Source organism: Drosophila grimshawi, unplaced genomic scaffold (assembly GCF_018153295.1).
Source record: "Drosophila grimshawi isolate 15287-2541.00 unplaced genomic scaffold, ASM1815329v1 contig_311, whole genome shotgun sequence".
NCBI classification, from domain to species: Eukaryota; Metazoa; Arthropoda; class Insecta; order Diptera; family Drosophilidae; genus Drosophila; species Drosophila grimshawi.
In genome coordinates this window covers 17,986,367-18,002,525 of record NW_025063098.1, presented here as the reverse complement: position 1 = coordinate 18,002,525, position 16,159 = coordinate 17,986,367, and the positions used below count along the sequence as shown (strand labels likewise).

The following is a 16,159-nucleotide window of genomic DNA, read 5'->3' as shown; positions in this document are numbered from 1 at the left end:
CATTCTTACTTTATTTTGCTTAAAAAATCTTCTCATACAACTTGATTTGCATTTTATTTGGCCTTTGGAAAGGTTCTCGGCTGGATTGTGTGTGGACATGGATATGTACGACGATTGCACCAAAATATTAAGTTAAAAATACTATTGACAGGCAATAACAAATAAATTATAATTACACACATACTACTGATTACAGATTATATTTATCAGTTGGTATTTTATGTGGGGGGCCAATTAAAAATTTGCAAACAGTTACGACAAAAAGAGCAGTCATTTTATGTGAATCAAGGTGTACTGATTAACAACTAAGTGTGTGTCTGTGTGTGTGTGTGTGTGTATGTGTGTGTGTAGTGTGTGTGTATGTGTGTGTGTGTGTGTGTGTGTATATGTGTGTCTGTGTATGTGTGTGAATTAAGATTAATAATTCTCATAACTAAACTAAGCATTAAACGAGTAATTAAAGCTAGTCATACAAAAAATAATCATAAATGGTGGCATTAATTGGGGTAATTGGAAGGGAATTTGGGGGTAGTTTTTGGGGGGTAGTTAGATAGACTTTGCAAGCAAATTGGCGGCAATTACAAAGGGCTGACAGTTGGACTAACATACAATAAGATCAAAAACATTCGACAACTGCGTCGTCATCTCATACGTCATAGTAGTAGTATATATAGTACAGGTTTTTTAAATAGCGCAGCGCTGCTTAACATATATAGATGTATGTAGGTTTGTATATAGTGTATATAGTATATATGTGTGTGTGTAGCTGGATATATATGTATATATATATATAATTTACATTTAGTGCAGCATTTCGTATTATCCCACGATGTGCAGCAATTAAAAACAATTTGTAAAATTAACTTTCTCTCTCTCTGTCTCTCTAGCGGTCTACATGTGTTTTCTATCTTTTCTGTTTTTTTTTTATTGCACAGTAATTAAAACTAGTTATAATGTCGTAGCGCTTGGTTAATTTGCTCAGTGTATGTGTTCCCAAACAGCTGCTACAATTCAAAGAAATCATCCTGCTGTTTCTCCAGACGTTTCAAGGAATTTTGCACGCGTCGCGTTTGCGTCGTATTCAAAAGCTGTGCCGTATCCGAATTTCCGCTGCCCGTCGAACTGTGTCGCTGATGCTGCGGCGGACGATTGTTGTTGTTGTTGTTGTTGTTGCTGTTCTTGTAGGAGTTATTCAGCTGATGATTGCGACGCTGCGGAAAGGCATCGGTGCAACCGAAACTGTTGCAAATATCCGCATCACTCTGGCTGCTAACTAAACTGCAAGCAAAGAGGAACGTATTAATAGAGAAATAAGTTCAATTTTTGGATATATATATATATATATATATATATATATAGTATAACCACTTACTCCTTGGAACGCTCAACATATTTGCGCGACTCGGAAATTGTGTTGTCAATCTTGTTGAGAAAATCATTCATGCACTTGCGATTCTCCTCCTCTGGCGTCATCGCTGCCACAGAGTCCAAAGACTTGCTCTGCTTGCTGTTGCACGCACTGTGATTGTGCATCATCGCCGGATCCTCATCGCTGCCACCAACCACCAACAGTTCGCCGGCAATCGAATATGGACGCGGTGCTGTGCCGTGCAACTGACCGGAACGTGTGCTCATCGTTGAGGAGGACGACGATGATGACGCTGACGATGACGTTGATGAGCTGTTGGTGTTGCAACTGTTGTTACTGCTGCTGCTGCTGTTATTGTAACAACATTCCGTTTGACTTAAATTGTTTGCATTGTTGAGCGCCTCACGTTGCACATTCGCATCGGGTGTCGTTGGCGGCGATTCGAGTACGCCGGCCAGCATATCAGCCCCATTTGCCTGCAAATAGTAGGGTGACGTCTTCTCCACCGGCACCAGCAAGAATTGGCGCAAGAACAAACTGTCCGAGGCAAACAGGCGATTCGCGCGGCGTATTTGTTCCGTCTGTAAATATACACGATATATATATAATATAGATAATTGTGAGTATATATATATATATATATATATAGATATAAACACATCAGAGTATTGTCAATTATTTGCAATTTCACGAGTGGCAACTGATTGATCGATCGATTCGATTCGATGCGATTCGATTGATGGATCGATGTTTGGAGGCGGTGACACAATCCGTATATGGCCAAAGCATTTAATTTTGTTGAACAATGATTAATTAGGCGAAAATGAACCAAACTTCAGCTACTTATCTGGGTTTAAGAAGCTGACCAAATGTTGACACAACAACAACCACAACAATATTAGTCCAGATTCTCAGACCACTCGTGATTCTATATAAATTATATGCAGCAAATGACGTGGCACATGCAGCACTACTTTCTGTGCGATAAAGCACAGTGGATAAACAATTAGACAAGTCGTCGTTCTACAGGGTATACGCCATGTTCCCCCCCTAACGTCAAAAATTATATTAAGACTATCTTATTTACCCAAATCACTGTCACGACGAGCTCGCAGCAACACAGGTGTGGACTTGCTCATAAACATTAAGGAACAAAAAAATAAAAAACAAAAAAAATATATATATAAATATAACTTTGTATGGGTGCATTATTCAAAATATTCGCAAACATTTATCTTTATAGATAACAAGTACGCAAAAAAAAACGTGATCAAAACTAGCAGTTAAGGTTTTTTTTAACTACCCAAAAAACTAATACACGTCTATTGTCAGCATTTAATTAATATTTAACAGTTTATGGAAACTTTTTTATTTAATGATTAGCAAACAATAAAAAGCAAATTTGGGATTTGTTGAAAGAGTTGTAGATTCTGAAGAAATGCCAAATGTTGGGGATGTATTTTAAGGAATTTGTATTTGAGATTTTTTTTTAGATATTTATTAATTGTTTGTGGAATTTTTTTTGTATTTTACTTTTTACACTTTTTATTGACATTTTCCAATTTGCATAATTTGACGTATTCTTAGAACCATAAATACGTTCAACCCTTCATTGTAATCGTGGGATGTTTTTAAGATATTTCTATTAGCGATTGTCTTATTAATGTTTTGTCTAATTTGCTTTTTAAAACTTGATTTTCTGGTCAGTTGAAAAAGTTAATTTTCATAGATTTGTCGTGTGGATTTTTTAATGCATCTTTTTTTTTCTTTGTATAATTTGTATTAAAAGTTGAGCTTGTGATTGATCAAATAATTGTTTGAGACAATTAATTAAATGTGTGCCTGAAACGATTGAGCAATGATTCAACACAAACTAATTTGAAATTCTGATCTGAGTGGAATATGCAATTGCAAAGTGTTATTAAATCGATAAAGTTGAAAGCGAGCTGACATTTCTGATGGCAAACGAAATTTAAATAATTGTCGTGCCACACGACAATCTGTCCGGTCAGAAAGAAGCCATTGTAAGTTGCACAGAGCACACACATACACACATATGTGTCGCGTACACGTGCCCCTTTGGAAGGGTGTCTGTGTGTGGCAACTTCTGGCTCAAATCGATGATGCATGCATTGGAGAATGAAAAATGAGTGTATCTTTTAGTTTGTTACTTACCGTTGCGCCATATTTGAGGGAAATGCCTTGCAATGTGTCCGTTTTCTCGACGGTGTGTCTTATGAGGATTTCATTGTTGCGCAGATTGTTGCAGCAGGTGCTGCCATATTTCTTGAGGGTGCGTGAGGAGTCGCGTATCGATTGCTTTTCGTTGAACATGAATTCCGAATCATCCATATCAGGCACGATCTCTTGAAACTGCAATTGTGGATCGAAATAAAAATGGTGAAAGTGTCAAATATTTGTCTCTCCTTTTTCGTTTTTTCTTTTCTTTATCATAGACACAACAAAACGAACAAATAAAACACAAAAACAAAAAATAGATTACCAAAATACATATAAGACACAAGTACGTGTGCGTATGTATAGAAATGTTGCTATAAATATAATCAGCGGCACTGGCAAATTTCACTGATTTACTAATTTCTCACCTGAACTCCCCCCTTGCGGTAACTGCAATCGAGCGAAACCAACCAAACCAAAAAAAAAAAATCGAAAAACACCAATACGATTGCAATCTTTTAGGCAAATTAAAGGCGCATTTTAATTTTACGATGCATTTGTTCTACTTAAATCAATACACTCACTTTTCTGTATTTCTACATCCAAAATAAGGCGCAGATTTGTTTTGTTTTCGTTTTATATTTTAGCAGTGCTGATTTTCAGTTTCGCCAACTACGTGTTTACAAGTGTTTGTTGTTGTTGTTGTGCTGTGGTATTCAGTGTGACCGTAGCTAGCCACAGACAGATACCAAATTATGCAATACACGATAGAGATGGGCGGTTGAATTGCAAATGCAGACACGATAATTGAATTTCCTTTCACTCTTTGTGATTGTTTGGCATATTTTATTTATATTCATGTCTAGCGCTAGCAAGCCGGTCTGATGACGTTGTTATCGATAATTGCAATGCGCGCAGAGTTGCAAGTGTAGCACAGGTGAGCGCGTGTTTGTTTGTTGTCTTTTGTTTCGAAGCGAATTATAATTTTGCGATTGTTTTTTTTATTGCTTACGAGGGCGCATAATAATTTTTTTCACGTGATAGCCCACGAAACGTTAACTGCTCTCAATGTATTTGTAAATGTTTTGTTAGACAGTTAAACCTGTTTGGCCAAAGCAGCAACACAGTCGACGTTGTCTCGACCCACTCAACAAAGACAAAAAAAAACAACAACGGCCGCAGCTAGCTGCAATGTACGTATGTGCATATATACATATAAATATATGTATGTAAATTATCAAATCGAATTGCCGGCATGCCTGCTAATTAACATTGTGACTTCAAATATGCTTATATTAAAGGTAACTGGTCCCAATGTATTCTAATTTCAAATAATTGAGGCATTGAGGCAGCAATTACTTCCTTGGCTTCGATTGCAACTTAAAAGAACAGCATGCATAGAAAAAATAAACACGCCTAAGCATGTATGTACAAATGTGTGTGTTGGGTATTTACATTAACAGCTGTGCCTGCTGTTAAGGTCAACAACAGGTTGGCGCAATTGCTGTCGAAGTGTTTTCTGCAATAACAGTGGGTGACCAACCACATTTTGTACTTTGTACGCATGTATGTTTGTATGTGTGTGTAAATATACTTATATACATATGCGTCTGTGTGTGTGTGTGTGTAGAGAGAGAGAGAGCAGTCTATGTTCGGCAATATTAGCTGATATTATGCGGCAACTGATAAGCAGTGCTTGCCAGAATTCGAGATACACGGAAATCAAAATCGACAACATCAACAAAGCAATTTAAACAATGACTGTGTTTATAGAAATGCCATATGGATTTAGGTGTTCTAAAAACAATAATGCAATTTTTATTCAAAAACAATGGATATTCATTTAATTTCCGAAAGTTTGATCAAGCTACAAATAACAAATATGATCACATTTCTAATAAGCGCAGCGATAATTCTCCATTTCTCAGACGTTTCAGTCGTTGCTGAAATTCAGCTGAATTTCGCATAGATCTACTATAAAATATATATATATATATATAAACGGTCATTGACATGCACAAGAAAATATCACAGAAGCTAGTCACGCGCCGGGTTTCCCTCAATTGACTTGGCTAAATTTATACATATATATATGTATATAGTTAAGTGTACAAACACTTATTTATAAAGCTCTTGAAATTGTCCATGCTCGGCAAAAATCGGTCAACTGATCTTTTGATGAGCAACCATAAAAAAGAAGATAAAAGGGGGGATTTCTCATCAAGACGCTCAAATTCGGACATGTTAATTATTTATTATTATTTAATTGTTTATGTCTATCAGACGACGCAAAACCTGTGAAATCGCATAGATTCACCGAAAAAGACGCGCTAAATGAAAATGTATGGCAGACAATCCAAATTTCACATGTGATTCATTAATTTTTTTAACGGGGCTGGGAAATAACAAAACAAACAAAAAACAAAAAATTACCGTGGGTTGGATGCTCAATGGATGCCAAAGAACTTGATGCGATCTCTCATCGAAGGTCAAGCACATAATTGCAACACTCTCGACGACTAGTTGAAAAGGCCAAAATTAAAGTCGAGCGGCAAACAATCATAAATAATCGTATGGCAAAAAGCGCTCAAAACCCATAAATTTAATGAAATCGCTTGCAATCTATTTCAATCACTTTTTTTTGTATTTGTTTGTTGTTGTTGTTATGTATTTAAGTGTGTCAAAATTTATGGAAAAAATCGGAAGCGAAGGTTGAATTTAAGTAACAGTTACTTTGCCGCACTATCTTTAGTATTAATTAAAAGTAACAAAATAGGAAATTACAAAATTCATAATTGATTCTAGCAGCAAACAAACAAGCGAACGTTAAATAAAAATCGAACCAAATCGTACGTGACACAAATACAACATGGTAGCTTAATTTCAAAATTATTATTATGCATGACAACTTTGGGCATGGAACGAAACGTCGAAATTAGCACTGTGCACATACAATTGGTAAGAGATCCGTTGATAACTCTGGTTAGCAAGCCTAATTAACTGATAATGACTTACTCACATACAGCCAAAGACATTCATGCATCAGTCAGTTAGTCAGTTAACAATAGGGGTATTTTGTACTCAAAACACAAAGGTAGCCAACTTTTGCTGGGGCTGGTATATCATATCATGACGAATCGAAAGTTCATTTGCTTCAACATGTTTTTGTTTGTTTTTTATTATCATGCTTCTGGGGCTTAGCACACAAATCACTTTCAGACCTTCTATACTTATATATGCTCAAGCTGTCTCACACATCGCATCCATTGTATAAGCCACGTTGCACTTGACAAATGCAAAGCCCCGCCAGTCCAACAAGTGCCAGTATCTTAAGTGGCATTTGCACATATATTTTCTGATAAATAAAATGGATGGGTTCTTACTGAATAGTTGCTGCTCTAGCACTATTTGATGCGACGACGAGTATTTATTTAAGTGTACTCGTGTTTATTAAGTTGTTTATCTATCTGTGTGTCTCTCTAATTGAAGGGCAACATCATCGCTGCAACAGTTACACAGTGCACAGTAGTACACAAAGCAGAATTGCAATAAAAGTCATGAGCTTGAAATATTTAATTATATTCAATCTTATGGAAACAGGAATTATAATCCATCTTATGGAAACAGCTCTGGGGCACTGCCAGATTATCATACATGACAGTCATTCAAAGATTCTATAGTAAAATTCCAATATTGATCTAAAAATTCCAGCCATAAGAAGACTCCGAAGACTTTATCCATTTGATATTCCCTTTAGATAAAATAATATAAATTCCAAATACGTAAACGTTATCTATGTAAAATTTAAATTGGATATATATTTAAACGTAATGATTATCTGCCTGGGGATAGATTGTAAATATATAGAGAGATATATATATATAATATATAATAAATGATTTAAAAAAAAAAAACAAATATTTTTCTAATGGTTACATTTTGATGTCAGGCCTTGAACTGAATATTCCGGATTTGTAAAGTAAATTATTTCAGAAATGCTGACATGACTGATTGATCCAACAACTTAAAACTCATCTCATCATATAGTGGAACAATCCGTAGCTTAGAACTATATACTGCCTTCAGCACAAATATGGACATTTGTTAAGTGTCATAATTGTTGCATTTGAGCTATACAAATTCAGACAGACAGACATGGCTATATGGACTCGCCTAGTGATGCTCATCAAGAATATATATATATATATACCTTATGGGCTTCGAGACGACTCTATCAATGCGCTACACTCATCACGACAAAGTGATAATAATGTCAACAAAGGTATTCAAATGTGTACCATCATTTAAATTCAATCAATAGTTGAGGAAATGAAAACTTGTGATTTTTCGAGGTATCACTGTATGTATGTAAATTTGCAGTTTTCATTACTGAACATTCGCTACGTGCACTATAATAATCAACGTGACATTCTATGATATTTCAATGGTGATTCGCCAAATACTTTTAGCCAGTGGCATTTTAACTGGCCACAAAATACAAATGTGAAGGGCATTTTCTAGAAGACGAACTCTAATAATAATATTAGTTGATTGCCTCTTACGCACGTTATCGGCATTATGTGCTACTTGGCAACAGACACATAAACATTAAGTAAATATACTATATATATATATATATATATAGTCGATATGTATGTGGTTAAACCACTTACTGATTAGCTGTCTAAATATATATGTATATATATTGGTACGGCTTGTTGTATGTTCTCGCATGCAATTAATTGTAAGTCAAATGAGACTTTAAATATTTAAATTAATTATATGCACAGGCCCCGTTAGCTACAGGCATTTACGGAATTAGAAGTTACACCGATACATAGATATATATATATGTATACATGTCAGTCCCCCGTAACTTTTGCATTTAATGACGGCTGCAGTTGAGTTTGGGATGATTGATTATACGGGGGGTAATTAATTTTGATTCTCATCATTAAATCATTTGACTAGCCATCGAGTGTATAATATTTTGATTTATTCAGCTGTGCAGTTGTTGCTGTTGTTGAAATTGAATTCTTTTGTTTTTATTTACGGTTGGGCTAAATAACAAATAAGCCACAAGATAAGATTGTGAATGTCTCGATCAAGGCTAGAATCTTATTTATAGTCAATATGCGTGTTTATTAGTGGCTTAAAATATGATTGATGCCCATATAAAATAAACAGTGGAACAAAGGAAAGTCCCAAAAGTGCTCCGATATCGCAAATTGTCGCTTTAAATGAAAGAAAAACACGCTTATGGCATATATTGATACTAAACTAAGAAGTGGTATCACAGCTAGTCAAGGCTAAACAAATATATAGATAATTATATATACATACATATGATAACTGCCTAGGAATATTTAGTGGCTTCTACTTCTTCATTAATATATATTTGTAGTGTGTTAGTTTAGTGTCTGACATATATATTATAATGGATATTTGGAATGTAACCTGTAGAATATTTGTATGAAAGCACCCGAACCGGTTTAAATATTAAAATATTGCAAATTGGTAACTAACAACTACTTCAAATACAATACCCAGAACAGAACCGGTTAAGAGCCAAATTGCAGCAGGAAACGTTAACCGAGCCCACAACACATGGATTATCTTGAGCAAAATGGTGCTGAACAAACCTTATTAAAATATGATTATTACAACCATACCGATAACTGAGTCACTCTTTTGATATCCCGCAAACTCTAAATCATGGCCTCTTCACACCTTTTAATATGCAAATTTAATGCGTGTAGGCGTGGAAGATTGTTTGTGGGCGTGAGTGAGGCACCCCGCTACAAACGAGGGTCAATCGCACATTATACAAAATTAGAATTGATTGAATTGCTAACGCTGCGTATAATAAATATTTGTGCGATTGTGCGAGCGAGCAGACAGATAAGCAACGATAAGCGAGCAGAACTTTTTAACCTTTCGAGTTGCTCCCATTGCGACTATTTGCGGCAGGGCAACTAGGCCAACACTGTGCGATAATACCATGTACTTAAGGCCGTGTACGTTTGCGATATGTACAAAATACGCAAATTTGCTTTTCTTTTTTGTTGTTTTGATTTAACTAACGTTTGGAGTTCTCAGCAGTATTTCTAATTATAGCCTTGAACATTTGTACAAGCCCAGTAAGGTCAAACACCTAAGTAAAAGTTTGCTTAAAGCAAAAAATTAAATAAAAAAAAAGCGAAAGAAAACGGAGAAAAGAACTTTGAAGTACAACATAACAGTAGAAATTAGACAAATGACTTAAGAATAACAATAATACGACACTACAAATGAAAGATCATTACAACTGGAGCATAAGAAACGAAATTTGTTATGGATAAATATAGTTAGAAAAATATAGGAAAATTCCATGTGCAGCCAATCGGAACTGCAAAGCAAACTTTTAATCAGCCAGATTGGTTTTTCGCCACTTATTTGTTGGTGTAAAAAGTGTTACGATCAGAAAGAGAAGGAAGATTTATTTGTAGGCAAGTTATTAACAATGGTGTGCCATAGATGACCATTCTTGTTGTTTTATTACGGTTTTATGATATCGGCAAAAAAAAAAAAACAAAACAAGAAATATCGCAAGAAATATATGTGTCGTAGAAAAAAGAAACAACAACAATGTTGCAACGCAATTCCCGAGTTTCGAAATGCATTATATTTTTACAAGCCGTTTATTGTTTCATAAAATATATAATAACTCCTGTGGCTTTCTTATAGCAGCCACAAAATAACACGGCTCGTGACAAACCTTGCGTGATGCTATTAAATTTTAAGTATTTTCTGCTAGCAATTTACTTGCTACGCCTCATAAATGTTGCATCTTAACTTTAATTAAGCACTAATGATCTTAAGGCAATCTCTTATACATTTATTTTTCATTTTTTTATTTTTATTTAGTTGTGTGTAAATAAAAATATAAAACTTATACTCGAAAATGCATTTTCTGCCTATGAATTAATGAGTATTAGTACGCTATAAGCATTTAGTGCATTTTCACATTATTGGATAATTATACCCTGAACCCATTAAAAGTGTGTAAATGTTTTTTAATGTTTAATGTGTTCAATGTGCAAAAACATGTAACAGGCAGAAGAAAGCAACTCCAACCCAATATAATATTATAATATACATATATGATATATATAAATATATTCTTGATCAGCTGTAGATAGCTGATAATAGTCTTAGAGATTATCAACAATAGAGACTTTTACTTTGGAACGTAAGTTCTTCTATATCCAATTCTTAATTATTAATCTAATCCATACTATTTCACATCAATATCAGTTTATTTTCTAATGATTGTATTTTTCTGTGTTAACTTTAAATAAATAAATAAAAATACCCTGGGCCGATCAAGTTTCTTTCATTTTATCGATAAATGCCTCGACACATTTCGATTTCCGATAGAAATAAAAGGCAAAAGCTTCTAATTAATATAAATAAATAGACATATGCATATTATTGAACAACTGGAAAAATTTCATCAAGATCGGATGAGAAACAACACAAGATATTGTTCAATACCTTTTCTTGGCATGTATTCAAAGTGTTTGTAACTCTAGCCAAGTAGAATTATCAGCTAAAAGCACAAAAACGTTAAAATGGCGGCGTCTGCAGCAAAAAAAACCGGCCTGCGGCTTCTTGCGCTTAATCTGGCAGCTGGGTTTTGGCCAGAGCTGGGACTTGGGCTTGGTTTCGATGTTGGTCTCGGTTTTGGGCATTGAACCCGATGCGAGGAGCAGCAGACAAAGATGAAGACAAAGACGCAGACGCAGACTCAGACCAAGGCTAAGGATATTTATAGCTTGTGGCATTGCAACAATGCAGCATATGTACATATACATATATATGTATATATATATATAATTGCAGCTTCGAGTTGTTTTGTGCTTTGGCCTAATTAGCAGCAACAACTGCTGGTAATAACGACAGCTAAAGCAACAAATAATAAGCGCTGCACAAGCGTAAACACATAAATGCATTTGGCTTTATTCACTCGTGCACTCATTTGCAATTCAGACAGAGTCGCACAAGTTGGCCGCATTGCTAACTGGCTGGCTAACTGGCAAACTGGCTAAGTGACTGACTGACTGACTTGCTACTTTTGGCCAGATGTGCGACGGCTGCTTACTCATCGCCTGGTTCGTTGGCCACGAACCGCCACCAAGCTGCACACTTTGGTGGCATTCGCATACGCAACACAAAACAACAACAACAATAAGAACATGAAAAACAAAACAGAAAATATTTAAGAAACATAAAAATAAACAACAGAAACGCTGCATTCGAAGTGGTTTTTCTTGGGTAATGCGAGACTATTTCGACACGATCGTGTTTCATGAGAATTATATTTGAACCCTCATGTCCGTCCGTCCGCCCGTTCGTCCGTCTGTCTGACGTCGTCGTTGGCTTTGCTTTGAAATCTTTAAATGTGGTTAGGCACCTCAACCTCAACAAACCGATACAGATACAGCTACAGCTTCAACAGTTTCAACAGTTTGCAGTCGCCGCCAAACTGTGTCTTTAATAGATCTCTGACTCTGACTTTGTCTGCTGACTGCTGTTGTTGCCACACAAAGCAACACACTCACAAACACACATGGATACATTCTTTTTATACTCTATCTAAGAGCATTACAAGTTTTCATCAATAACATATACAGTCTAATTTTTAATCTGGCTACTTCGAGAGTCGAATTTGTTATAATTTGATTTTTTAATTACATAGAACTTTGATTTCTGATCATTTTTTACCAATGAGAAAAAATTAGCCGATACATTTTTTATTTAAATTCAAATTATTCAAATTGTCTAAATTTGTTGCAACTTAAATGCAAATTCCTTCCTAAGACTATTATCCATGAAAAAGAAAGGAAATCAGAAATTTCTTTAAAATCATTTTCACTTTTTCTTCAATCTTTTCCATAAAAAGGCACAATTCACAAGATTTATTTATTTTATTATATATTATTAAAGTTATATTGTGAAAGATAGTGAATGATTTATATTAGTTTGACTGTATATTATTAATTTAAATAAGTATTAATATCTTTATAAATAAAAGCATGACTGTTTCTTTAAGTCTTTAGACTACCATGACTGTTATGTTAAGTCTTAAAGATAAGATTAGATAAAGTTATTGTACGATCCTATATGTTTAATAAGTTTGACTGATATTTGAAATTATATTTATCATTATTTATTATCATTTTCTTATCAGTATTAACAGCATCATAAATTTATGATAAACTTTTGAAGAACAATTGAAGGAAGATTGAATTATTCTGTCGAAAACTATCGTGGAATAAATTGAACAAGCTCAACTCAGTTTATTATTATGCCTTATTATTATTCTGTTTCTTTCAACCTAATTTCGACGATGATGGTAAGCTTTCAAAGAACTATCGGCATGTTGGTATGAATTAGTTAAGTTTGACTGTATGTTTTTAATTTTCTTTTTAATCAGTATTAAAAGACTTATCAATATACAATTGGCTTACGTCTTAAAGATTGCAGAACAATCGGACAATGATGAAGTCATTGTATAAAAAACATTATTTATTTTTTGAGGAAATTTAGCCAAAAGTCAACAACCACGAGATATAGCTCGAGGCGATATCAAAAACCAATGATTCATATTTGCAAGGGTATTTGAAATTCGACAGTTCTCAGATAAGTTTGCTTGCTGTCTTATGCCAATCGTATTGGCTTTAAGCCACCACCAAACCAAGAGCTAACGACCGCCTGCTGGCATGACTTCATAATCTATATATATATACATATATATATATATATATATATATATATATATTATAAATATATAATATGCTACTTGTGTGTATGTAGTGAAAATGTATTGCAAAAAGTTTCATTTGATCGATCGATCGCTGATTCACTTAAACGATGTGGTATATTGGGTATTTAAGTTAGCCAACTTGATTTTAGCCACTTAGAGCTGACTGGAGTTAATCTCATCCAAGATGACATTTTGGCCTAACCTAACCTAACCACATAGAATATTCTCAGTTGAATTGTTTGCCCATTCAATATAGAATAATTTTTTACAAATATCCAAAGATCACAACCCTAACCTTAGACAACCCCAAGAATTCGGCAAGCAGCTAAACGCAAATGAGTTTATATATAATACTGTATCAGAGTATGAGTAATTGTGAGTATTCATTTGATTAATGGCAAACACTCAGGGATATTAATGTCATTTGGATTCTCTTTGTACTTACTTGCGAATGCAATTTCCAGTCCTTGTAGGCCTTCACAATATAATCCATTTCCGCGTCTTTTGTTGTTTGTTCTTTATGACTGAATCTGCATGTAAAAACATAAAAAAATCTAAGTAATTACATAAATAATTCACAGCACTCTCACAATTGAATTTTTCGAAATGTTTTTAGATTTTTTGCGACTATGAATCAACTGTTTTGACTTTGGTCACGAACTTTTTGATACATTTCTGAGATATTTCTTCATTTCTTTTATGGGTCTTTGCTCTTATTTCAAGCTAATTATATGTAATTTAAGTGTGACTAATTGAAAATTTGATTTGCTGACTAAGACAATTCCAAAGAAAATGATTATTTTTTTCTTTTGTCTTTTAGGCTTTGCACTTGTGCAAATCTCCAGTGTGGATTTTTCAAGCGACTCGTGCACAAATGTGTCTGTGTGTTGTGTATGTGTGTGTGTGTGTATGCGGGTGTGTGTCTGTGTGTGTGAATTTGTTTTCCGTCTGCGACAACGTCAAAGCGACGACAAAAGCGGCGTGTACCGCATTTCGTGATCTTTTGCCGTTGACGTTGTGTTTTTATCTACGACAAAAAAAAAAGTATTTATTTATTATTATTATTTTTTTACTTGTGTCGCTTTTGTTAAGATTTCTGTGGGAGAGAGAGACGATGAGACGCTTGTGTTTGCCGCAAATACATAATTGTATGCATGTGGCCAGATATACATTCATATATACACACTTATACATATATATATGAATAAATAAAATAAATACAATTATTAATTGTTGGATGGAAACAGATGCTGCTGCTTTTTGACGCTTGGCAACACAAAGCCTAAGCTTCGCTTCGAAGCGATTTCTGTGTATGTATGGTGTGTGTGTGTGTGTTTTCTTGTATGGTTGTAGTTGTATATTTTAATGGTAACCGCTTCTTTTTTTCTTATTTTTTCTTCTTTATGGGCAGTCATTGGGCACTCACACAAATAAAACTGGGCAGCAAAGACGACGACGAAGGGGCGGCGACAACGCGAGGGGGTGCGGAGTGTGGGGTGTCTCAGATTTTCGCAGCGCGCACACGACTAATACTAAACACTAAACACTAACAACAACAACAGGAACGGAGCCAGTGGGCAACCAGCTTCAAGTAACGCTCGATAACAACTGACTAACTGAGCGAACTCCAGCGAGCAGTTCCAAACCACGATCATCGTCAAAGCTCGCGACGACACACGAAGCAGCGCTCTCTCGTATTCGTGCTTTGTGCTCCCACGCTGCGTTCTGAAAAAAAAGGAAAAGAGAGGAGGAGAACGCAGAGAGCACGCATTCAGTCGAAGAATGGGCTGCCTTATGCAGAGATGCATGCATGCTTACATACGTGTGTGTGCGTTTGTGAAATGTTAATTCAAGTCATATTTGCCTGCAACTGATACACATACAAACAAACCCATTGTTGTTGATTTTTCATGTAATCAAATAGAGAAGAGAAGAAAGCATTTATCGCTATTAGATGCTGATAACATTTCTTGCACGCACTTCAAGCAGCAGGTGGTTGTGGAGGAGAAGGGAGGAGTGTGCTTGTCATCATCGTTATGGTCTGTGCTAATTAGCATACAAGACAAATGTACATATAACGTATCTATGTGCAAATGCAACTGTTATACTATTTACACATTCTTATTGCTGTACAACGTCAGTGGGAAATCACCACGTGTAAGCATACCAGCAGCGAACTAATGAATGACAACTCCCATTACTGAGTGCATTCTGTGTGCACACAATGTAATGCATTACCCATTAATACTCTTTGTGTAGTGAAATATAAAACATATTTTTATGTATTTATATATTATTGTATTATTATTGTTGTATTTTCTATACTTTGAATATATATAGAACTACATTTTGAATATATATGTAAGGCACATAAAAAAAAACTGTCGGCAACGCATACTTTCTTCATTACAAAGCAATAAAATTATAGAGTAAAGATTACGAATCAAATTTGCAATGGAATCTTTTCGCAGTTGGGATTCTCCACTCCCTCTCTCTTTCTCTCGCTCGCATTCTCTGTTGTTGTTGATTCCACAACGTAGGTGGAAAGTGGGGATTTTTCCTTACATGGTGTTTTTTCAGAGAAAAGATAAGCGATGACTGCTGTCAAACAAGGCAATCCATGTTGGATCTCTTCCAAAATATCGATAACGGCTATCTACCATTAGTAGGTTATTTACTAATGGTAACAGTTATAAATAAAAAAATAACTGTATAACAGGACTGCTGTTGCCATGCACTGCTATCGACTAAAAGTAATTAACCCCTCAAATTTTGCAGCTGGCGAATAAAAGTGAAACTGTCAT

General features: G+C 35.0%; 1 protein-coding gene and 1 long non-coding RNA gene across 5 annotated transcripts; one reads left to right on the top strand and one right to left on the bottom strand.

Moving 5' to 3' along the window:
* Positions 1–35: 35 nt before the first annotated feature.
* On the bottom strand, positions 36–14,839 carry LOC6567296 (uncharacterized protein DDB_G0271670). Of its 3 annotated transcripts, none has more exons than XM_001993841.3 (5): positions 14,782–14,839; positions 13,801–13,885; positions 3,545–3,742; positions 1,373–1,950; positions 36–1,278 (listed from the first exon to the last, which is right to left on the bottom strand). In XM_001993841.3, exons 2-5 carry the CDS (start codon positions 13,846–13,848, stop codon positions 1,005–1,007), a joined length of 1,098 nt encoding a protein of 365 aa, XP_001993877.1. In that variant the 5' UTR covers positions 13,849–13,885; positions 14,782–14,839; the 3' UTR covers positions 36–1,004. The 3 variants fall into 3 exon arrangements, with proteins under 3 accessions (XP_001993877.1, XP_032596113.1, XP_032596111.1); XM_032740222.2 differs by having other exon boundaries at positions 36–1,273; XM_032740220.2 differs by lacking the exons at positions 13,801–13,885; positions 14,782–14,839 and adding an exon at positions 3,976–4,053 and having other exon boundaries at positions 394–1,278.
* LOC116805797 lies at positions 4,412–15,640 on the top strand. Of its 2 annotated transcripts, none has more exons than XR_004365399.2 (2): positions 4,412–4,484; positions 14,767–15,640. It is a non-coding gene; the product is annotated as an uncharacterized LOC116805797 (long non-coding RNA). The 2 variants fall into 2 exon arrangements; XR_004365398.2 differs by lacking the exon at positions 4,412–4,484 and adding an exon at positions 14,174–14,665.
* The last annotated feature ends 519 nt before the right edge of the window (positions 15,641–16,159 follow it).

Excerpts from the sequence above, each read along its gene's own strand:
- LOC6567296 (XM_001993841.3), bottom strand. The coding sequence starts at position 13,848 with ATGGATTATATTGTGAAGGCCTACAAGGACTGGAAATTGCATTCGCAA. Across the intron at positions 3,743-13,800 it reads ACTGGAAATTGCATTCGCAA|TTTCAAGAGATCGTGCCTGA; the intron begins GTAAGTACAAAG and ends CCACAATTGCAG. Across the intron at positions 1,279-1,372 it reads TATGTTGAGCGTTCCAAGGA|TTTAGTTAGCAGCCAGAGTG; the intron begins GTAAGTGGTTAT and ends CTTTGCTTGCAG.